The 26,025-nt window shown below is 40.9% G+C and overlaps 1 protein-coding gene across 2 annotated transcripts in view; it reads right to left on the reverse strand.

Moving 5' to 3' along the window:
* The window catches only part of OTOGL (otogelin like), a 209,300-nt gene that overhangs the window by 160,464 nt on the left and 22,811 nt on the right, over positions 1-26,025 (reverse strand). For both annotated transcript variants that reach the window (XM_075600516.1, XM_075600517.1), the window contains exons 10-12: positions 12,801-12,907; positions 5,868-5,974; positions 3,499-3,624 (exon numbers count right to left, since the gene is read on the reverse strand). In XM_075600516.1, the coding sequence (XP_075456631.1) occupies positions 3,499-3,624; positions 5,868-5,974; positions 12,801-12,907 (340 nt within the window). The remainder of the gene's footprint in view (positions 1-3,498; positions 3,625-5,867; positions 5,975-12,800; positions 12,908-26,025) is intronic.

Raw genomic sequence — 26,025 nt, forward strand, 5'->3', positions numbered from 1 at the left:
CGCCTATCCAGGGGTCAGCTCCAGTTCTTGGTGCAGTGGAAGGGCTTTGGCCCTGAAGAGAGATCCTGGGTACCTTCAAAGGACATTCATGCCCCGGCCCTTCTTAAGTCCTTCAGGAAAAAGTTTCCAGAGAAACCGTTCTTGGATCGTCCTGAGGCCGTTCCTGAAGAGGGGGGTACTGTCAGGAATCTGCGTTCTCCACGCTCCCCACACAAAACACCCCCTTCCCGCAGGGAGTCCCTGGACACACAAAACAAACCTGCCTTACCGGCCTCCACGGCTCCTCGCTCCTGCCGCCGTCGCGGGATCTCTCCCCTCGGCGATTCCTCTGCTCAGCGCCGGGCGCACCCACGCCCTCCTGCACGCACACCTGCACACACACCTGCACCATCCACTGGCTCGGTTCATGCGCGTACACGAGTTACGGAGCATGCTCAGTCTGCACACTCTTCTTCCCGTCCCCCGGACCTCAGGCTCCGCCCCCGCACACTGCACGGGCATACTCAGGTTACCAACAAGACTCACCTGGCCTGTTATGCCTGCACCAATCTGCAGTGTCTCCCTGTAGCTCTTCCTGTCCCGCCTCCGTTCCTAATTGGACCTTTCTGCTTTATCTAGCTCCTCTCTGCTCTCAGTCTTTGCTAGACATAGTCTCTGTATGGAAGTACTTCTGGATTCTCTCAGTGTTTTCACAGGTTCTGACGCGGCTTGTACGACTACCCCCTCTGGCTCTCGATCTCGGCACTCCTTGGACAACGCTCACTCTGGTAACCCCTTGAACACGGCTTGGACAACGACCTATCTCCACTCTCCACTCTCTGACTTCGGCGAGGCATCCTTCACTCTATCTCTACAACCGGTACCAGCAAGTATTGTCTACCTTACTACACCTGGCCTGGCAACGCTTCATACCACACTCCGGACACTCCCTTTGCTGCGGGTGCGTGTATTACCACTTGCCCCTTCAGCTCAGGGGATAGGTCTGGTCTGCGGGCAGCACCGGCGTAACAATGCAGCCACCAGCATCCGATCACTTGCCTGGGAAAATCTGGGGCAATCTCCCAATAAACTTCAAAATTTCTGTGAGGTTTCTGCAGCCAGACTAATGGCCCATCCGATTAACACAGCGGGGGGTCCCTGCAGTCCCATTCAAACCATTAGTCTGGCAGCAGAATCTCACAGAAAAGTTGAGGCATTTACCGTGAGATGCCTTAGCTTTTACCCAGGCAAGTGATCGGATACTGGTGGCTGCATCTGTAGGAGCTATGTAAAATGTGGAACAGCACTTTAAATTTGCAGATTCTGTTGCTTTCTTTGCACTAGATCTGGAAGGTCAAATTTCTACTTGCCCAATATTAACTCAAAATTTTTGCTACCTTATTTTATTTATTTTTTAAGTTTTGTTATCAAATGTGTTGTATTGTTGGCCATCTTTGAGAACTCAGTGCATTCTTCTACATTGTTACAAGACCATACAGTAGATGCGGGTTAGATTTGAGTAAACTGTTTAGTGTCTTCTATGTAAGTACGCATAAAATGTGTTTGACATTTGTGTCCCAGATCTTGAAATTGATACATGCATTTCATTAAGGTATCTACAAGATTTTTAATTTGTTTTATTCCAGCATTTTCCTAGAGCTTACACTGAGAGGAGGATGTCCTCTGTACGTTCAGCTTCACCACAAATGTGTAAGTATTTAGTGGCAGCAATAGTTACATTAAGATATTTCATTAATTACTTCCAAGCTTTTATAGGTCCTTGAAATATATTATCTTTAATATGTGATGGGAGAGAAGTGATCTTGGTCAAGGTAAGTATTGTTAATAAATTAGATACCACAAGATAGTTTACACATTTCTGTTGGTAAAGGTCCCAACTCTGATTACCTTACTCAGAGAGGTCATATTAAACCACTCCAAATTTGGTACATTAATCCTTCCTTTCTTTTTGACTAGCTTTAATCTAAAAAGATTTATTCTTTGTTTCTTGCCTCTCCATAAAAATGTTGAGAGAGCCTTATTTAGTATCATTATGGGGTTTATTCCATATCAGCCAATACGGCATATTTGTTATTAGTAGATATACATTGATTTTAGTTTCCAAATATTAAAAGTGGTACCAGGGCTATAATGAATAATAATAGAGAAAGTGGACAACCTCGTCTTGTGCTCTTGCCAAGAATCAATGAATTAGAAAGAACTTTGTTTACAATTAAGGAAGCTGTGGGGTTAACATACAAAACTTATAACACTTGCACAAATTTTCCATTCCTACCAAACTTCTGTAAAGCGGTAAATATACGGTCCCAGCTGACCATATCAAAGCTTTTCCTGTATAAATACTAAGTGTAGCACCTTTTTCCCCACCCTAAGTGAGATCATGTAGCTACCAGTGTATTCTGGTGCGGGTGCATACCTGTTAGGTAGAACAGAAGGCCTAAGATCTCCACGGTGGTTTACGGAGACATAAGGACAGGCTATCAATGATGGTTCATCGGTCAGCGCTGTGCCTCCAGCCCAGGAGGACGCTGGTACAGCCAGGATGAACCTCAGGGGCAACTTTTCTTGGTTGTTCAAACTCCAGACATCACACCAGTGATGGTATAACTGGGGTTTATTTGATTCAGTAAAGCATTACAGGATACATTCCTTGAAGGCAGTACCCCGGGCTTGAGGCCCTGAGCACCCCTCCTCAGCATACCTTACCCCCTAACAGAGCAAGACCTCAATCCACTTCTATCCAGGAGAGACTTACTGCTGTGTGCTCATAGCAGGGAGGGCAGCACCGAATTAACTCCCAGAACCCTTGCTCTAACCTCTAGAGGGAAACCCCCTCCTTCCCAGGGGAGTGGCCTATAAGCCGGCCTCCTATCAGTCATAGGCCACCTTTTAATACCAAACTACTCCTGAACTTTATTAGGTAACACACATATAACAATACAACCTGGCCTGCAGGATTTGCTCCCAACACTGCCCACGCTGTACTGGGACTTACAGTGCTAGAGGGGCCAGAGAATTAGTAGCCGAAGGGGACTTCGCTACATCAGCATAAATATTGAAACTGAATTAGCTGTATCCTTTGCTAACAAATTCTTTGTCATTACTGAGATCAGAATAATATTTTAAAATTAAAAAGTTTTTTCATAACAAAGCCCGTTTCATCTCTAGAAATAAGACCATTTTGCAAGCAATTTAGTAAGTATTTTTTTTTTCAAGCTTTAGAAAGGAAATTGTTCCTGAAATATTTTGTTAAGTCATGTGTCCTTCATTCCAGATGCAACATACAGGCACCAGTGCACGAATCATACTTTAGCCACGAGATGAATGTTCTAACTTTGAAGCAAAAGGATTCAGTGCATGTCCTGTAACCATTTTAAAAAATAGGTATGCAAAAGCTATAAGAAATGTTAGACTAGTAACAGATTCTGGCAACTTCATTAATTGTAGCAAATAATGCTTCACACATTAAACATGCACAATAATGTTCACTGTTCTTACCATCCGGACAGTAGCAGCCATCTAGGCAGTGAAGGTTGCTCCCCAAACATTCCTTTTCATATGTGCAGGTTGGTGGACAGCAGCTAATACAATCCCGATGGACAAAGCTGTCTTCACACTTTTCAGCTCAAATGTATAAAGTAAAAGCATAACATGAATAAATGAATAGTACAGTTTTTTTTTTTTTGCTGCTATACAAACATCATACTTTAACCACTTTGTTACTAAATAGGTCTCTAAATATATGAGAGAGAGAGAGAGAGAGAGAGAGAGAGAGAGAGAGAGAGAGAGAGAGAGAGAGAGAGAGAGAGAGAGAGAGAGAGTCAACTTTAATTATGTGGCCTTTTACGACACCACTAAATTAATCAACATTATTTATTTAATAATAAGAGAATCCAAATTGCCAAAGGATGAGGTATTTAAAAAAAATTACAATAAAATAAACAAGAATAAATACTATACAGCTTTCTGTGTAGGTATTCATGCCACAGTAGCATGCCGTTGTACTTGTGGGTATAAGATAAATAGTTGATAGCCAGTACAGAAAAGCTACATTCACTAAATTCTGTTAGCTTATTTAGGCCCAGATCCACAAAAGGGTGCTGCTCTAGCACACCTCAGCTCTCATTCAAATGAATGGGTGTAAAAGCGTGCTAAGGCTTAGCCCTCTCTTGTGGATCTGGGCCTTAATCTGTTGTTACCCTAAGTCAGGGGTGCGCAAACTGGGGGGTGGGAGATTTTTCTGGGGGGTGCGGGCAGTTACAGAAGTTCCGCACTCTTCCCCAAGGCATTTAAATTAAATGCCGGGGGATCGAGTGGGGCCTCTGCAACAATAAAACTTACCGGGATTCAGACGCTGTGACGCGTCTTCGTGGCAATGCGGCGTCAAATGACGCAGCGGGATCATGTGACGTGATGTCACAGGCATCAAATGACGACGCGGATCACGTGACCTGACCACATGACCTTGGAGTATCATTTGACGCAGCTGCAAGGTAGGAGCTGGGGGTGGGGGGGGCGCGAGCTCCGGAGCAGGCCAGACAGGGGGGCGCAGCAGTAAAAGTTTGCGCTCCCCTGCCCTAAGTAACACATCCTTTAATCATTGCTCTGTATTCACTAAAGCAAATAACTTAATGTTAATGGGGATTTACTCCTGTAAATAACATGTTGTTATTTGTAGCGGCCGTTATTGTAAATAACATGCAATTGAGCTCATTACAGCCTATGATGATATTCATCCCATATTCACTAAGCTCCTTTAAGGTTAACGCCAGGAAATAACACTGTGTCATTTCAGTCATACCCAACTCTGGCATTACTCCCATCAAGAGACAAGGAGACAGACAGAGTAACGCTATGATATAAATACCTAACAGTATTTACAAGATAAATCATCGTTATCCTGACGTTAACCCTACACTAATGAGATAAATTATGACCATTAATTTTCCATATGTTAACTCAGGGCACATAACAGCTGTTGCTGATTTAGTTAATGTCACATTATTTGCCCTGATTTAGCAGAGTGCATAGTGAATTAAGCTTAAAGGGAAAGGCTACTGTGCCATTTGCGCTAAACAAGGATGGACACTTCATATGCAAGTAATATAATAATAAAATAAACTTTTAAGATGTTGTGGATTTGTTGGTCATAACAATGATTGGGTTAATGTATCAAGGAAAAAGTGGAGCAATTCTGGGGGAAACAAAATCCAAATCCAAATTTCAATTAGACTTTTCCCTTACATACTGTGCATTTATTTATTTTCTCAGAATTGCTGCAGTTTTGCCTTGATACATATGCCCCGACATGTTATTAGGAGAAAGCATCATAATCATAATAGTAATGATAATGTAACATTGTCATGATTTATATTGTACATGACCTAGCGTCCACTAAGAAAAGTATACCGATACGCCAGCCTTAAGCTTTGCGGGGCCCAAGGACGCATGCTGGCGGCGGGGCCCCCCTGTAAAAAAGTTAAGGGTATTTACCTTGATGAGTGGCCCTCCTCCAGCAATGCCAATGTGTCGTCATATGACATTGTGGCGCCATTTGATGTTGGTCACCATGGCAATGCGATGCTACAAGGGGCTGCCCGCTCCGGAAAAGGTAATACCCGCTCACATAGGAACACACACCTCTGCTGGTCCGTGGGCGCCACGTTTCTTCCTCTTCCACCTCCTCCTGTCAGCACTTGTTCCAACGTCCACCTGACTGCAGGGGGGAGGTTGGATACTGGCGCTGACAGGAGGAGGGAGAGGAGGGTGCACGGGACGGCTGCCTTGCCCTAATGCCGGCCGTGTTATTTACCCCGTTCAAATGAGATTCTGTGAAATATACAAGTTGACCAAAAAAGTACACGTACTGCAGGCAGGAAAATCGTCTCTCCAGTCTCGTATAGGATAGCCAGAATGTGAACATGCTCTTGCATACTCCATGACAGCACGGCAATATGTTTCGTCATCATCTAGTCTAACGAAACATACAGTTACTTAATCTTTACTTGTGAGCAAAAGACGACACAATAGATGTACAAGAAGATGTTGATGGACGGTGATCAATTTTTAGAAGTTTGACTACACAAAAGAAATACAAGTACATTGAAGAACATATGTGATGTGAAAGTATGAAACAAATTAATATGTTGTCCTACGTAGTCAGGTCCTGGAAAACGGGGCCCAGTGCATATCTCAGTTTTTTATTTTGCATGCGTCTGCATGAAACATAAGATATTTGTTACCAATTTGTCTTTGCGTTTGAAGCACATTTTTAGGCAGAGGAGTTAACAACAGTTCAAACTTGGCGGTGTTTCTTGATGAAGAGGAGTAATAAATCTCAAAAGTAGAATTTCAGGCACCACGTTATAAAATAAGTAATCCCTTGTTATCGTTATTTGGTTGTAAATTATTAGCATTGTATTTAATATGTTTCTTAAGGATGTAATTCTTTATTCTTAAAATAATTAAATGAATTCTTAATTCTTTATTCTTAAAAAATAATAATAATAATTTACACCCCCAAAAAAATAAAAAAATAAAAAATGGGTGTTTGTTTGTCACAGCTGGGGTCGGGTGTTCAGGTTGCATGTGGAAAGGATGGATCAGTGATCCAGTTGGAAATAAGGTGGGGAAGGTGATGCTAAGGCTGTGACTAAGGTGGCTACGGTATTGCGACACCCTTCTGGTTATCTGGTGGTACAGTATTTTATATATCTCCCGCTAGGGCGGTACCACTGGGGGGCTTTGGTGTTTATAAAATGCAATTGGATTAACACGTGTGGGTGAAATCTAACGCTGCTAGTATTTGGTATGTTTTCTAATAAAAGATGTGGCCATTTTACCCCAACTTTAGTGTCTGTGTCTGATTGGTTGGGTTTAAGGGACTGACATGTTAGCTTGAGACCTTTTGATGTCATAGCACCACTGGAACAGTCTGCATTTACAGTAGTTACATTCGGTCTTGCTCGCCACACTTAGTCCAGTTAAATTATCCTCATGGTAATGAATAAGATGGTTTGGCAATCTCATTGAAACTACATCATACCAAAGAATGCCCTAAACTGACATTAAGATTCTTTTTAGAAACGTTCCAGTGAATTCCACATTCTGACATATGAAACAAGTACAGTAATTCATTATTTATGCCAAAAGCAACAGGTCCTTTTAGGTCAAACAAATACAGTGAATTGTATTCCAAGAATACTGTTTTTCTTTTAAAATTTTCTGAATGATTTATGATAATTTAGTGCTTTCTCACATACACTGCCCAACAAAATAAATCCCTAATACTAGCAATTCTAGCATTAAATTGATGCATTATTGGAACAGTTTTCGTTTTTGGAGTCAATTACAAGTGGTATGAATTATTGCCTTGATTTTGGTGTACTGCACCGACACACTTTATTCGAGCAAATGCCCAGTATGTACCTGGCAGATACCTGGAATGCGCCGCTCCTCACCTCTGACAAGCCCCATTGCGTTTGCCTTCCCAGCCTGGGTTCATGCCTGGCTGACGGGCGGCTGATCTGTTAAATGATAATGATTAGGATTTAATAGGCTGCAATGCTTCGCGTGTCTACCAGATGGCATAAATTCATGAATTGTAATGCAGTATATATATATATATATACTGTGCAGTATTGCAGCCAGCGGGAATAAAATGCTTAAATCCCTGCCTGGAAAATACCTCAATGCACTCGGGCAGAAAACAGTCACAAACCTCAATACACCCGGGTATACCCGAATTCGTGGGACTAGCCGAGCTCGAATAAAGTGTGTCGCCAGTGTATGTCAATAAAAACTGTTGGGGCTCAGGATTTGTACAATTTGTATCATGGGATATTTGCATTTAACGTAAAACAGCTTTATCATTAATGGGGATTTGTATCAAAATGGTACAGAAATGTTAATCTACATCAATTTGTGCCAGCAACATATGAATGGAGCTTGTTAATTTTGTTTCTTACAGTTGGCCCATATCTCTTAGGTGCAGAGGTTAATACCATTAATCCAAACGGGTTTATTCAATGCAAAGACAGGGGGAAACTGCACCAGTCATAGGTCCACATTTTGGTCTCTCCTCCCTCACCCCTCTTATAACAACGCCCCAAAACCTTTGTGAAGCCTTTTAAGGCAAAAGGGGAGCAAAGCACCAGAGTTAAAATGACAGCATTTGAACCTGTTTTTGGAGCAAAAGTGTTTGTAACACTTGATAACTATCTCATTTAATATAACCCTGACACGTTTCTCAGACTTGGTCCTGTGGACTGCAAAGCTATAAATAAAAGAGCCTTGTTAACTAAATGACAGTAATGTGATTACCCGTGGGTATAAACTACGTGATGAACAACGTTTTAAGAACTGCACTTCTCAATATTATATCAATTGTATGTGCAACAGTGTGAAAAATACACTTACTGAAGAAAAGAGAAAAAAATATATAAAGCTCTCTAATTCTTTCCCTGCAGCCTAGGTCAGGTTACGCACACCTAAAATTAAAATACATATGTACAAAGCAGAAAGTAACTATGGCACCAAGAGAAAATACAAGGGAAAAGTAAATATATGTGCTCCCGCACTCCAAAGCGGTAAACTCACCCATTGATTTCTTTGTACAAGCGTGGTGTAAACAGTGATCTCCTGGTGTGCAAGCGTGGTGTAAACCGTGATCTCCTGGTGTGCAAGTATGGTGTAAACAGTGATCTCCTGGTGTGCAAGCGAGGTGTAAACCGTGATCTCCTGGTGTGCAAGAGTGGTGTAAACAGTGATCTCCTGGTGTGCAAGCGTGGTATAAACCGTGATCTCCTGGTGTGCAAGCGTGGTGTAAACCGTGATCTCTTGGTGTGCAAGCGTGGTGTAAACCGTGATCTCCTGGTGTGCAAGCGTGGTGTAAACAGCGATCTCCTGGAAAACCTCCTCCACTACGTTGTTCCTTCAAACAGACTCCTCACTTTCCTCCTTGTACAGACTCAAAAGAAGAGAAAGCGCCAATAGTAAATACTGTTTTAATATAGTAAGATGTATAAGAGCTCACGAGTGCACAAACAAATCAGTTTGTGAGTTTACCACTTTGGAGTGCGAGAGCACATATATTTACTCTTCCCACTGGATTGCACTATGTATTCTCTCTTTGTGCCATAGGTCCTTTCTGCTTTCTATACTATGCTTAATGCAACACCATGAGGACATTTTTTCACAGACAATCTAAAAAAAACGTAGTGCAATTTTCTTACAGCATTTTTAATGTAGTCAAATGAAGTGTGTGTGTGTGTGTGTGTGTGTGTGTGTGTGTGTGTGTGTGTGTGTGTGTGTGTGTGTGTGTGTGTGTGTGTGTGTGTGTGTGTGTGTGTGTGTGTGTGTGTGTGTGTGTGTGTGTGTGTGTGTTGAGCTCAGTTTTTACATTTTAATGCACAATTTTATATTTTAATATGAATAATATCAGATAATAAGCACCCACAAGGATGGCCACTACCTAGGTCTGGTTTTCACAAAAAACTTTTCTCTCTCTGACTTCTCCATTTCCCCCTTTCCACTCTTACCATAACCTCATCACATTTTCTCTATCTCGCGTCTCCACTTCTCCACCTCAATCTACCCCTCGTTTCTGCAGAGACCTGCGCACTATTAACCTACCAGATTTTGATTCCACTTTATGCTCCTCCCTCTCCTCTCTCAGTTCTGCTCCAGACCCTGACAACGTGGTCAGAAACTACAACTTTGCCCTATTCTCCTCTCTTGATCTACATGCCCCGCTTTGCCTCTGCCATTCTTGCCCTTCTAACACCAGACCCTGGCTAAATTCCCACAGGTGCATGCTGCGTTCCTGCACTCGTTCCTCTGAACGCCTCTGGAGGAAACTCTCGCAAACTTCCTTCAATACAAATTGATGCTATCCTGTTTCAACTCTGCCCTCTCTCAGGCTAAACAAACCTACTTTTCTTTACTAATCAACATGCACAAGTCGAATCCATGCCAACTCTTCTCTGTCTTTGACTCTCTACTCAGACCACCCTCTGCTGCCTGTTCTTCTTCCTCCATCTCCCCTCAGGACTTTGCCGACTATTTCAAGGAAAAGGTGGAATCCATACGTCAGGACATCCCCTCTGTATCCTCATCCCATCCTACACCTCTTCATAACTCTCCTCCTGCATTCCTTGACTCGTTTTCCGCTGTCACAGAGGAGGATATGTAGCCATGAATGCAGGGATGCAGCACACAGCAAAGGAACAGGATTCCACGGGACAGCAGCGGTATAGTAAAAAAGATCCTTTACTATAACATCATGGTGCAGACTGGACTGGGTGCAGAAAAAACCTCAGTCTCTTACGCGTTTCACGCCTGTGTGGCGTTTCGTCAATGGAGATAAGCAATGGGGAGATCACATATACATCACCACCGAGACAGAATGTAAACAACATTGACTCGCGCATTGCGCAACGTCATTTCCGGTTAGTGAGAAAGCGTGTCACTTCCGGTTTTCGATCCCCACGGCTGTTTGCAAATTCAGCAAATTGGCATCACTATAAGAGGGCGAACATGGCACACCTACCTGTACTCTCTGACGAAGCGCCACACAGGCGTGAAACGCGTAAGAGACGGAGGTTTTTTCTGCACCCAGTCCTGTCTGCACCGAGATGTTATAATAAAGGATCTTTTTTACTATACCGCTGCTGTCCAGTGGAATCCTGTTCCTTTGCTGTGCGCTGCATCCCTGCATTCGTGGCTACCTTACCTTCATTCTACCCGCAGAAGCACGCATCTTGGAAGGCATTATGGGCATGGTCACGTGAGTTGGTACTTTATTTGTACTTTGAGGTATCTTATCGGTGTCATTAGTCGTTTGTCAGACCCAGTCCATATTGGCAGTGAGGGGGTGGGGCTCATATATCTCCATTACCCTCACTCACCAGGACATTTTATTCAGGTCACAGACATATACGCTCACCCATATATACCTCACTACTCATTCATACACCTTAACCCAGCCTATTACCGTTCTTCAATCAAGAAACCAATGCATTATCACATGTGCAACATCTAAGGTTCTTAGAGCACTATTACTGAACTAGGTTCTCCTACCTTGTGTCCAACATAGGAGGATATGTTGTTGCTGATCTCCTCTTCTCCCTCTACCACCTGTCTTCTTGACCCCATTCCCTCCCATCTCCTAAAACCTCTTGCTCCTACTATAATCCCTATGCTCACACACATGTTTAACTCCTCTCTCTACTCTGGTACCTTTCCCTCTTCCTTCAAACATGTAACAGTTATACCATTACTCAAAAACAGGAAGCTTGACCATATCTGTCTTTCTAACTATCAACCTGTCTCCCTCCTGCCCTTTGCCTCTAAACGCCTTGAATGTCTTGTATTCTCGTTTACTCCATTTTCTCAACACCTACTCTCGCCTAGACCCTCTACAATTTGGCTTCTACACTGCTCACTCCACTGAAACAGCCCTCACTAAAATAACTAATGACCTCCATGCTGCCAAAGACAGAGGTCATTACACTCTGCTCTTTTACTTGACCTCTCTGCAGCATTTGATACTGTGGACCACCCTCTTCTCCTTGACATTCTCCATACGCTGGGTATTGTAACAAAGCTTTATCCTGGATGTCCTCTTACCTCTCCCATCGTACTTGCAGTGTCTATTTTGCTAACACCTCATCATCCTCCTCTATTGATCTCTCTGTGGGGGTACCTCAGGGCTTTGTCCTGACACCTATTCTCTTTTATCTTTACACAATCTCTCTAGGTGACCTAATCACATCTCTTGGGTTCAAATATCACCTCTATGCGGCTAACATACACATTTACTTTTCAACCCTTGACCTTACACCTGCTGTACAGACTAAAGTTTCTCAACGTCTCTCTGCTATATCATCCTGGGTGGCCCTCCGCCGACTTAAACTTAACATGGCAAAAACAGAGCTCCACATACTTCCTTCCAAACCTGGCCCTACTACCTCCTTCCACATTACTGTTGGAAGTACTATAATTCACCCAGTAGACCAAGCATGCTGTCTAGGGGTCACACTCGACTCCTCTCTCACATTCTCCTCTCACATTCAAAAGGTAGCCAAAATCTGTCGTTTTTTGCTCCGCAGTATTACAAACATACGCCCTTTCCTCTGTTGCTCGACTGCACCAACTCTGACACTCTCCCACCTTAAACCTTTCTCACTGACTGCCCCACACCGCTGGAATGCCCTTCCCCTCAATATCCGACAAGCACCCTCTCTATCCACCTTTAAGACCCAACTCAAAACACACCTGCTTAAGGAAGCATATGAGTAGCTCCATGGCTGATAATTAACACCTCATACAAAAAGCTTGGCCCCTTGCAGGCGCACTTACTAGAACGCCCTCCTACTGTCTCTGTATGTCCTTCCTACCAACCAACTAGATTGTAAGCTCTTCGGAGCAGGGACTCCCTTTCCAAAATGTTACTGTCATGTCTGAAGCACTTCTCCCCTTTATGTGTTATTTATATTATTTTTTATCTATATGATTACCACGTGTATGACTGCTGTGAAGCGCTATGTACATTAATGGCGCTAAATAAATAAAGACATATAATGCAATACAATTCAATGTCTTGATCCTTCTGTATATGTCTTTATTTAACCCTTGTAAATTGGCTTTAAGACTGCATAGATTGTGAAAGATTATACGCAACAATATCCACGAAAACACTCAAGTTGTAATTGAAGATATCAAAACCTGCAGCACATCCTGTATACAAATCTCTGGCACCAATGGAGTCATTTCCTGTGTGTGCTATTTTTCTCACTTACTTGCAGAGGTCATTCATACAGCTGGCAATATAAGAGTATGGATCAATAGTCTCGTGGCAGCTTAGAAAAGGGAACTGTAACAAGACTTGGCACTTGAGAAACATCACCTGTATACAAAGCATATGAGACATTAAAGCAGTGGCATCACTCTTCTTTGAACATGACTATATTCATTGTGTGGATATTTACTGAACGTGAACATTTTACTTAAGTAAAATCTATCTCTGTGTTACACCAGAAATACACTGAATGCTATGCTTAAAAAAAACCCACAATATTAAATATTGAAAATGCCTGTTTTTCAATTGAACTTTATCAAATAAAAGTTGTGTGTGTGACTTTAATTATTTACTAGCTTGGGGATTGATGGATGCCATTGGTTTTCTATTATTTCCTGTGACATTGAATACATTTCAATGAACTCTCACTGCCACAATATCTACACCATCCTAATACCGTACATCTCAGCCTCCTACCCAGTTAAAGCAGCAGATCAAGCAATATCCTACATGTGTGTTTTTTTTAATAAATCAGTTCTGTACTTTGAGAAAATATTTGTAGCATTTAAAAGAAATGTTTTAAAGACATTTGTAATGTTTCTCATGTAGGAAGCATTTCCAAAGTGACAGCCCCTTCCCCTTCTGGCTCTTGTCAGTGTGCAGATTGTATTGATGCACATATTGAATGGGGAAAAATATATATTATTATTTTTTGTTTAAACGGCAGCTTGAACTGCAGCTTTAACTTTCCTTATTTACCCGTCCCTAACGATATCTTAAGAAAATATTCACAGCTTTTGTGGTTAGAAATCGTTGAGTAATCTAATAAGTGAGTAGCAAAAAACACTGCACATTTGCAATGAAACCTCCTAATGTTAATTAAAGGAACACTACCGCTGGATAAATACTTCCAAAATCCAACATATAACTTTCTATCGGTAAATAAATACTACCTGTAATTAAATACGACAATACAAAGTGGCAAACCAAGCCCCCCAAAAATAAACAAAAGGAATTAAACTCTTCATAGCTTAATAATGAGCTTAAATTGATGCACATGCAATGGTAAAAACAAACCATGCAGCACATGAATCACGGAAATAGTGTCGTAATTCCAGTGCAACATACTGTAACTGCACCATATACAGTATTGTACATTGAAGAACAAAGCTCATTTAAATAAATGGGCTTTTTTTCTTTGATACATCGCGTGCAGTTTCGCCAGAGAATTGCAGCACTGGTGCTTTACCAAACTTTATGGCTCGGCACGTTACTTTATATTGCTGTTTTTGTAACATACTCCGGGGAACAGTCCTATGAACTCTTTCCTACAGTATCATTCAGTGAAGGAGGGATCACTGAACATTGCTGCCAATTAATGCACAGTGGTATTCTCTCGTAAATATCATTGTCTTGTAGAATTTATGTATGTTAGTACAGCAGAGGGTATAAGACATATTTACATTTTATTAGCTACCTTGTAACGCTTTTATTTAGTTTAAAACTACAGTAAGTACTGCTAAATGCTTTCTAATGGACTTCATTTCTACATAACATTCAGGGTCCCACAGAATAATTCAAATGTACATAGTGTAATATTAGCCTTTACTGTACCACCACACTTTTGGTATTTGCCGCCATATAATTGCTTTGGTAGCTTCCATAAGCCAACAATTGGCCCTCAATGCCGGAAACTGAAGTGAAATGACAGAACTCAATTGTTTTTTTGTTGTTGTTGTTTTTTTTAAAGATGCAAAAAAACTAAATATAAGCAAGAAAATGCTAAAACAACACTATAAAGCAGGGGTGCGCAAAGTGGGGGGTGCGCGATTTTTCTTTTGCAGAGGCCCCGTGCTCTTCTCCAAGGCATTAAAACTAAATGCTGGGGGATCGCGTGAGGCCTCTGGAACCTCAACTTACCTTGCTTTAGCCGGCGTCTGGAAGCATTTCCATGGCAACGCGCTGTCAAAAGACCCCGCGGGGTCATGCGGTGTGACGTCACTAGCTCGTTGCCATAGCAACGCGGTGTCAAATGACGCTGCGGGTCACGTGACATCCCATGACATGCACATCAATTGACACCACACAGAGCGAAGGGGGGTACGAGCACCGGAGGGCAAGAGGCAGGGGGGGCGCAAGGCCAAAAGTTTGCGCACCCCTGCTATAAAGAATAGAAAAAAAGTTTAAATATGTATAAAATCATAAAAACAATAATAAAACCCTGGCACCTGGTCTAACTCCTATCTCCCCTCCCCCTTATTATTTTCAGTACCCTTTCCCCCATGTATACAAAATCAATGAAATACAAGTTAAAAAATAATAATAATAATAATAATAATAATAATACAACTAAAGTATAAACTATATATACAACTGCAAAACCTAAATAATAAAAAATCTATATCTATATGCCAACCTTGATACCCAACACAGGTAACTTAATGGTGTTATCCCAACTGGAACTGATTGACTTGTATACTAGCAGATGTGATATCTCTACGCCAAACTAGTATACTGTATACCCAGCATACACAGGTAACCTAATGGTGTTAACCCACAGAAACTTAATTGACTGATAGAGAATCAGGTCAGTTGTTGGTATCGCTTTGCCAACCTAGTATAATATATACCCAGCACATACAGTGTTAGCCCAACTGGAACTGAATTGACTGGTAGAGAGTAGAGAAAGATCAGATGGTGGTATATCTATGCCAACCTAGTATAGTATGCTATATACCCAAAACATCCATATAACCTAATCTTGTTAACAATAATAATAATGTAACTATTATCTACTCCTGTATGTCTTTCTCTATCTGCCCCTCTGCTGTATGTGTTTCTCTGTGCCCAGCTGCTGCGTGTGTGTGTGTGTGTGTGTCTCTCTCTCTCTCTCTCTCTCTGTCCCGCTGCTGTCTCTCTCTGCCCCACTGCTGTGTGTCTCTCTCTGCCCTGTTGCTGTGTGTATCTCTCTCTGCCCAGCTGTTGTCTGTTTCTCTCTCTGCCCAGCTGTTGTGTGTTTCTCTCTCTGCCCAGCTGCTTTGTCTCCCTCTGCCCTGCAACTGTATCTCTCTCTCTCTCTCTCTCTCTGCCCCACAGCTGTGTCTCTCTCTGCCCAGCTGCTGTGTGTCACTCTCTGTCCTACTACTGTGTGTCTCTCTGCCCCACAGCTTTATCTCTCTCTGCTCCTCTGTTGTGTGTCTCTGCTCCTCTGCTCTGTGTCTCTCTCTCTGCTCCTCTGCTGTGTCTCTCAGTGCCCCTTTGATCTTTGTGTATTTCACTGCCCCTCTCTGATCTGTATCTCTGTGTGTAAATCAAAAACAAGATTTTGTTTGGGTGTCTATTTGGGTTGGACATGGAGATCCTTCTGGGGCTCCGATTCAGGAAATTCAGAGCCAGGCAAGTTCTGGGGGTTTCGGATTCTGGGAATACTGAACCACTCATTCTTAATATTTACCAAACAAACTTACAAAGTTCAAGTAAATAAAGAGTAAATCTAAATCACTCCGTTTAAAATAACATTAAAGTATTTTCAACAAGAATTAAAAGAGCAACCACCACCTCCCTCACCTTTTTCACATGGAAGAGAATCATGGGGTCCCCAGAGCTGAACCGCATTATCCCTGTTACCCGAGATACATACCAAGAAAGATGCTGCCGGTACTTCTGCAAATCTAAACACCCTGCATCACACGGGTCATTTGGAAGCCACAAAGGATGCCCCCATTTTGTTTCCCCTGGAGGGGACAGTTCCGGCACTACCATTACAGGTTTGTTTCAGGGGAACCAGCGGGTTCCTGGAGCTGAAGTTAATACGTTTAAGATACAGGGACCCCCTACTTTCCTTCTACAATAAGGGGGGGGGCATAAAATGAAGCAGGAGTCACTGCTCTTTTAAATATAAAAACTGTGACACCCTTGTAAAATGTGCTTGATGCTTAAAAAGCGATCACAACTGTAAAATAAATGTGTGAGAGATTCAGGATGCAAATCATAAAAATATATCTTGAAATATCTTTATGAAGTGGAATTCACTGGGTGTACTCTATGCCAGGAGTGGCCAACTCAAGTCCTAAGGGCCACCATCAGGCAAGGTTTTAAGGATATCCCTGCTTCAGCACAGGTGGTTCAATCAGAGGCTCAATCAGAATTACTGAGCCCCCTGTGCTGAAACAGGGATATCCCTAATACCTGGCCTGTTGCTGGCCCTTAGGACTGGAATTGCCCCCCCATGCTCTATGCCATATTTTGTATTGCATCTCTTTAATTTTTGGAAAACTAACATATTTCTCAGATAAAAACCAGGCCTTCAATGTATCTTGATATGGGTCTTGCAAACTGGTAAAGCATGTTCTTAAAAAAACTGCTGTTACAGAATATAAAGTCCTGAAACGTGTCAATTGATATTAAATAATGTCATATGTGTGTTGACAAAAGAATTAGCAAAACTAAAGAGATTAGAGGAAACCAAATTAAAAACGACAGAATATTATTTCTTTTTTTTTTTTTTAAATAAAGTATTTTATTTTGCTGAAGTATAGAGAAGTTTAAAGACAAATGGCAATATGTCCAAATTTTATGCCAATGTTTTTTTGTTTGTTTTTTAACATATTATTAAAAAAACAGTGATACAGAGTAAGGTCAGATTATGGAATCCCTGTAGAAGTTTAACATTACCATATAGTTTTTCTAGGAATAATTATTTGTTTTAAAGTATTTTGACATCTTTTATATTAATGACACCCATCTCAGCATAGCGTAGTAAGCAGAGAAAGATTGTGCAAAAAAACAAGTTCTTCATATTGATAGCTATCCGTGGCCAGGATACTACTAAGATGAGTGAACTTGTTATTGTGTTCAAAGGTTTATATGGAAGGAATAGTTAGAAAAGTATTTTTATATTAGAAATAAATAGTTATTAATGGTTAAGATTAATTTTTATTTTGTTTTATAGGGAAGATTTTAGAGATGTTTTTGTTCCGTTTTTTTTTTGTTATTTTTTTTTTATTAAAATTTTTTAGGGAGAGGGGAGGAATGAAGAAAATAAAAAATGGGGGGGGTGGAAGGGTACAGAAAATAGAGATGGGAGAAAGTTCACATTAATTTACAATTTTACCTAACAAGATTTCTTAAAATATTCTAGCACACAGTTAATATAAATATCCTTTTTTTTTTTTTTTTGTATAAATGTGGCTTGTACTCCACAACATCCTTTCGGACATGTAGTTGGGTACTCTGGGATGAATGGGGGTTAAGTACCATCTCATCATAACTTTATATGCATTTTCTCTGATTGTGATACACATTGATGATGTGGCAACTTTTTGAAAAATATCATTCCAGTCTTCCATGTCTAATACCTCCCCCAGGTCATCCTCCCATTGTAGCATATATTTCAGTTTTTGATTCATTTGTGGAGGGGGGCTAACAAAGTATCCATACAATTTAGATATCAGTTCAGGTGTGTTACTATCTGCTAGACAAAGTGACTCAAATCTAGTTAGCAATTCGTGAGGTCGGATTTTGTTATAAAAGGCTTTCAATTGAAGGTATTGGAGGAACTGATTGTTTGGGATAGCCTTTTCTTTGTGGAAATATTCAAATGTTCTGGGAAATCCTTCTGAACCTACATCTTTTAATCTTGTGATACCTGCTATTTTCCTGTCTATAAACCTATTACGGCCTATTCCTGGACCAAATTCTGGGTTATCATATAGTGGAGTCATAAGTGTATTTATTCCGTGTTGTAAGGAAGTGTCGATTTGCAACTGAGTTCCATAATTTGAGTGAATGGGCTATAATTTGGCTGGATTTGAGTATTTCGGGACTCTTTCTCACTGGGGACCATAGAAGATTACTTAATTCGACTGGGGCAACTAAATCCATTTCCAATGATACCCAGCGTCTGTGGACTGGATTAGAGTGCCATAGTATTAGTTGGTTTGTTTGGGCTGCTTTGTAATAGGACATAAGGCATGGTAGTCCCAGCCCTCCTGTCTTGTTTGGTATATTTAAGATTTTCTTACCAATTCTTGGTGTTTTATTTTTCCATATAAATTTGTTTATTATAGACTGTAGAGTTTTAATTTCCTCCAATACCAATGGAATGGTTAGAGTTTGGAAAAGATACAGAAGACGGGGCAATATGTTCATTTTTATACTGTGTATTCTGCCTATCCATGATATAGCGTGGCCGGACCACTTCCCAATATCAGACTTAAGAGCTCTTAGGACCTTTGGATAATTCTCCCTATACAGAGAACTATAGTTTTTTGTGAGAAATATCCCTAGGTATTTGATCGTATTCGGTTGCCATTTAAAATCAAAGTTTAAAGCAATCAATTTAATTTGATCTTTAGGCAGATTTATATTTAGTGTCTCAGATTTGTTACTATTGATTTTGAAACCTGAGATATCCTTAAAAGACGACAGAGTGGAGTATAAATTTGGAAGTGAAGTTTGAGGTTTGGTTATTGTAAGGATCACATCATCTGCATAAAGTGCGATTTTGTATATCTGACTCTTCACCTGAACTCCTGTTATATTTGGGTTGTTTCTTATGTTTGCAGCTAGTGGCTCCATACAGAGGGTGAACAGCAGTGGAGATAAGGGACATCCCTGTCTGGTTCCATTTTTTATAGGAAAGGTCTCAGAGGAGAAACCTTGGGAGTATATTTTTGCCGATGGTGTAGTGTATAAAGACTCGATGGCTTTAAGGAAAGGGCCTTCCACTCCAAATGCCTGCAATGTTTTTGACATGTATTTCCAATCGATTCGGTCAAACGCCTTTTCGGCGTCAAGGCTCAGGACCATCGATGGTATTTTATTTTTGGTAGCTAATGACACCAACTCAATAATGCGTCTGGTATTGTCCGCAGCTTGTCTTCCAGGGATAAATCCCACCTGGTCCGGATGAACCAGAGATGGGAGAACTTTATTTAATCTAATAGCTAATATTTTGGAGAATATTTTTAAGTCTGAGTTTATTAAAGAAATTGGTCTGTAGTTCTTACAGTCTGTAGGGTCTTTTCCATCTTTATGGATTAATGTTATGGTTGCCTGGAGCATACTGTTGGGAAATTGGGAGTCTATTAGTATAGAGTTGAACATATTTAATAGTACTGGGGCGAAGATATTAGAGAATTTTTTATAGTATAAGTTCGAGAAGCCATCGGGCCCCGGAGCCTTAGCCGGTTTGAGATCTTTAATAACCCTGAGAACTTCTTCGAGTGTGAAAATTTGGGCTAATTTGTCTTTATCGTCTGGAGTAATTATGGGGAGATGAGCTGAATCTAGGAAGTTTTCCATTTTGGTTGTTAATTATTTGCTTTGTTTAGTCTTATTACCATCATATAATTTGGAATAGAAGGCCTGGAATTCCTTAATTATAAGTGTCGGATTTGTTGAGAGAATACCTGATTTTTGTCTGATTGCGTGGATATTACGGTTTGTTAGAACTGATCTAAGTCTAGCGGCCAGCATTTTATCAGGTTTATTTGATTTCTCAAAAAATGTAGCTTTAGTAAAGGTGAGGGATTGTTCTGCCTCAGCCATGAGAAGGAGATTCAGTTCAGTTTTGGCCTCCTTTACTTTTTCTAGATCTACATGTTAATTCCCTCTTTGGTGTAATTTTGTTAATTCTTCCACTTTTGTTTGGGCCCTCTTTATATTGGCTTCCCTTTCTTTCTATTTCCTGCAATACTGATTAGCTTTCCTCTAAGGGTGACCTTATGGGCCTCCCAGAGAACAAAGGGGGATGATACAGAGCCTGTATTGGTTTTGAAAAAAAACTCTAGTTCTTCATCCAGTATTTTTTTAATCTCAGGTATTTTGAGTAAGGACTCATTTATTTTCCATTGGGCTGAATGTGGGGGCATGTTAAGATGTGAGATTCTCATCTCCACCTGGGCATGATCCGACCAGGCCACAGCACGTATTTTTGAATATGCACAGTATGGTATTGCTCTAGAGGAAATAAAAATATAGTCTATACAGGAGTGTGAGCCATGAGGAGGAGAGTAGAAAGTAAATTCCCTGTTTGTTGGGTTAAGTTCTCTCCATCCATCTGCCAAATGGACATCCTCCAGACCTTTGATCGGGGCCCTATGATCTACCTTTCCTCGAATGGTTACAGGCCCAGTCCTATCAGTGTTTGGGTCCATGGTTAAGTTAAAATCCCCTCCAATTACAATCCTACCTCTAGCTACTTTTTTTAGGGTACAGAAGAATTTAGTGAAGAATTTAGCGCTGGTTTCATTAGGGGCATAAACATTGGCGAAGGTCAGGTCTTGACCGTATAGAGATCCTGCTAGGATTAGATATCTTCCATCTCCATCTGATTTAGATTGGGTAACTTTAAAAGGAATTGTGTTATTAAATAGAATCGTAACTCCTCTTTTTTTTGCTGGTGCATTCGAATAAAAAACCTGTTTGTATTGTTTATCAATGAATGAAGGGATATTGTTCTTCTTAAAGTGCGTCTCTTGTAGGAGGATTACATCGCTCTTATATCTCTTATATTCTGTCATGGCCATTTTCCTCTTACAGGGTTCGTTAAGACCCTTGACATTATGTGATATAATTACTATTGCCATTTATACGGAAAGAGCTAATCTAACTTATTTCTCAGTGTGGTTATTAGTAAATTGGATGATTAGTGAAGAGGAATTCACTCTGTTTTGAATGTTCTGAATGTGATAGGATAGTACCCTATTATATAAAAAAAATGGGGGGGGTGGGGAGGAGAAAAAAAAAGGGGGGGGGAAATGCAGAGCTTTTAGGGACAATTATGTCCAGTAGCTCGATTATTTCAATGTTATTTGAATATTGAATTTACAAAATAATCTATGGTAATTCAAGGGTTCTCCTTGATCATTAATTCAATCAGTTAGGACTAAAATATTCTCATTAATCCAATTTGACATAAAAAGAGATTAATCAATGTGAAATGTGTAGACTTATCTGGAAATATTTAAAGCAGCAATCCTGCCTAGTTGTTTTTTTTTTTCACATAGATTTCTTACCGAATGCAAGTTTGGGGGGAGGGGGGGTCCTTTGGAGCTGAATCTCACTATTTTTAGCTCAAATGAGCCCTTAGTTTGAGTTGCTGGTGTTTCAGCTACGATTCAGTAATTCAAAATGGCTTCCAAATGCCGCATGTCAACAGGAAGCCTCAAACGGGTTACTCTGGACTGTAAGCATCTTTGAAATTGTATGTATTTTAGGAACTGTGGAGTCGCCGTAGCTACAAATAGTATAGTTCAGCTCTGAAGGAGCCCTTCCCCATTTCAAATACTATTAAAAAAAAAATCTTTGTGGAAAATTAGCAGGATTGCTGCTTTAAGACATTGTGGCTAATTGTGTTTTGGCGTGGGTTAGTAACAATTCAATTACATCACAGGGGCGGGGTTAAATATTCTGGTTTTCAGTGGAAATGTTTGTATGCTTTTATAGAGCCATGAGGATAGTGGGTGTTGATTAGCAGATTTCCTATTCGTTTCTGCAGAAATTGAAAGAGCAAAGCCTATTTTTCATGAGCTACTTTGCACACTGTACATTATGCTTTCTAAATAAAGCAAACATTCAAAACATAACCATCAACATTCACAAGTTAAACTTACTTTGCTCCCTTTAGTGAGACTGACTAGAGATCAGCGAACTGGTCTGAATCCCCTGCCCGGATTTCCTAGATTTTGTAGACCAAATCCAATTCCCCCTCCAAAATTTATCTGTGGGTTTAGTTCTAAAAATCAGAGCGGATACAACCAAATCCGCCACTAAACCCATCCCGTCCAGATTTCTTTCCATCGCTGAAAATCCACCCTGCGGATTCTGGATTTTAACATATCCACAGAACGGATTCACAATCCTCCTCCTCCTCACCACCACAACCACAACCACAACCACAACCATGCTTCAGGCAGGCGGATTGAATCCGACCACGGATTTGCAATCTTTTGAATCCTTTTTTAAACTGATCCGCAGATTTCTGAGGATGAAAGAAAGTGGCCAATGCGTGGCGGATACAAATGCGATGGAAAAATATGCCCATCTCTAAGGCTGACCCAAGTTGGGTAGATGGTCATTGTCTGCTTTATCTAGCATTTATTTTTCTATATTTTACATGCCATGTTGTTTCCTTCTGCTTCTCATGTCGAGACAACAAAGGGTAGAGAGTGATCACAGGACCATACTAATTGAATAGAGTATTTTAGTACATAAGTGAGGTAATCAAATGGTGGGTGCAAACTGTGAACTGAAAAGTGAATCAGAAAAAAGGGAAGGGGAAACACAAAATGGATGTGCCCCCTAAAAGAATTCACTTAAATGCACACCAGCAAAGTGTTAAAATTTACTTTTAATAAATTCCTTAAAACATATATTACCAAAGTAATGTGTAATGTGAATTAAAAATGTATTAAATCATCGCTATCAAGCAACCGTGTCATTAATTATAGAGTCATACTATCCCAGTAGACCAGTAAATATTGGTGGGATGTAGAAGACAGGGGATGCTATGAGTCAGGATATTAACCCCTCTGGAGCAACGGTGAGACCAGATAGTGAATAATATATAGATGTACACAAGTAAGTGGCCAAAGGATTAAATATCCTGCTTTCCTGCTAAGTATAACTTCACTGCACACTTACATAGAGATTAATCTAAGTGATAGAGCTGGCACATGCAGTGATGATGATGGTATATTAGCTGCGTCATAAGACTGCCAAGCACAGCAGTGCTGGGGTGAATTCACAGTAATGAACTGTGAAAACGCCTCACATAAAGTGCAAGGATTGCTGGCACACTGACTATGAAATTAAATTAATAAATGACTAACTCATATGGTCTACACAGTTAGAACCAGGAGACTGCAAACACTACATTAAAACAGCTCCAAGTAGAAGACTGACAACATTGCGCGTCCAACGCGCGTTTCCCTCCAGCAAAGGAGCTTCTTCAGGGACAAATTTTACTGGGGGAGAGAGGTCTGAATCCTTTTATACCCTTACAACACCCTAATTACAAAATCAATAGATATCAGCTGTTGCACATGCGCACTGAGGTCACATCCAAACTGACTCAATAAACTACTCAAATGTTAATAAATACAGTTTCTGGGGAAACCTTAGTGTTGTACCTTCATTTTGCCACATCCGCATCATTATCCGATCGTTTGTAGAACTTATAAGACCATAAATCATAAGCGCCGCATAAAGTGTCTAATGCGCATGCGCGGGGACTTAGAAAACATTTCTGTTAGCCCATACGTACTGCGCATGCGCGGGAACTTAGAAATAATTCCAGTCAGTTGCGTACACACTGCGCATGCGCAGGGACTTAGGAAACATTTCCATTATTGCCCGTGCACATGGCGCAAGCGCGGGAACTTAGAGATAACTTCATTTAGTTAGATGTAAATCGCGCATGCGCAGGGACTTAGGAATAATTCCATATATGCCCACATTTGTTGCGCATGCGCGGGGACTTAAACATTGAGCCATCCTGTCCCATGCGTATTGCGCAGGCGCGGGGACGGAGAAATTTCGACAATTTCTGCCCATTCTTTACGCACATGCGTGGGGACTTAGAAGTAATTCCATTGGTGCCCATTCGTATTGCGCATGTGTAGGGACATAGAAATTTGCCACGATTTCTAGCCGTTGATACTGCGCATGCGTAGGGACTTAGAAATTTTTCCATTTCGGTCCGTATGAGTAGCGCATGCGTGAGGACTTAGAAAATCTTCGCGATTTCTGCCCGATGGTATCGAAGCAGAATGGATTTATAAGTTAAAAACCAGGAGTCCCAATGGCCTCAATGAGGGGTTCACTTTTACGCCCTTTATTTGATTTGGGGGTCATTTGTTTGGACATAAGTATCCTTCTCTCACATACTGTGAATATATAGTTTACTGGTCTCTCTGACAACCAGCTATGTCATTTTCACTGTCCACTATGACAGTTTCCAGCGTTTGGTATTGATATACTTCAATAGATTATAGCATTATTATTATTATTTAGATTAGTGACAATAATACTAAAGTCCTAAGCCCAACAGTGGGCTTCGTGTCTGTGTAAGGTGTGTATATGTGCTGTATATAATGATTATAGATAATGAATTTTGTACATGTATACATTTATGCCTCTTGAATTGTTAAATCTACTTATACTTCACTGCATTTCAAGTTGACACATTGTGTAATAAAATATATTTATGGTGGATTGTATATAACCAACTTTATTTGTATAATCACCCTATATAAAAAATGTGCAACATAGGTCGTATATACCCTCCTCCCGCTTCTTTTTTATAGCTAGCACCCGGTAAACTCGTTGTATCATAATTCTATCCTTGTGCCATCAGCAGGTTTGTGACTGTTTGTCATCAGTCCACTCCTGCTGATTATATGCCTTTACCTGGGCATATGTCATACTGTATAATTCCTATGTTCCCACGCATGAGTACTACGTTTGGAAAGATACTACAATAAATTCCAAGTCCCCGCGCATGCGCTATACCATCGGGCAGAAATCGCGAAGATTTTCTAAGTCCTCACGCATGCGCTACTCATACGGACCGAAATGGAAAAATTTCTAAGTCTCTACGCATGCGCAGTATCAACGGCTAGAAATCGTGGCAAATTTCTATGTCCCTACACATGCGCAATACGAATGGGCACCAATGGAATTACTTCTAAGTCCCCACGCATGCGCGTAAAGAATGGGCAGAAATTGTCGAAATTTCTCCGTCCCCGCGCCTGCGCAATACGCATGGGACAGGATGGCTCAATGTTTAAGTCCCCGCGCATGCGCAACAAATGTGGGCATATATGGAATTATTCCTAAATCCCTGCGCATGCGCGATTTACATCTAACTAAATGAAGTTATCTCTAAGTTCCCGCGCTTGCGCCATGTGCACGGGCAATAATGGAAATGTTTCCTAAGTCCCTGCGCATGCGCAGTGTGTACGCAACTGACTGGAATTATTTTTAAGTTCCCGCGCATGCGCAGTACGTATGGGCTAACAGAAATGTTTTCTAAGTCCCCGCGCATGCGCATTAGACACTTTATGCGGCGCTTATGATTTATGGTCTTATAAGTTCTACAAACGATCGGATAATGATGCGGATGTGGCAAAATGAAGGTACAACACTAAGGTTTCCCCAGAAACTGTATTTATTAACATTTGAGTAGTTTATTGAGTCAGTTTGGATGTGACCTCAGTGCG

The sequence above is a fragment of the Ascaphus truei genome, chromosome 5 (assembly GCF_040206685.1).
Source record: "Ascaphus truei isolate aAscTru1 chromosome 5, aAscTru1.hap1, whole genome shotgun sequence".
NCBI classification, from domain to species: Eukaryota; Metazoa; Chordata; class Amphibia; order Anura; family Ascaphidae; genus Ascaphus; species Ascaphus truei.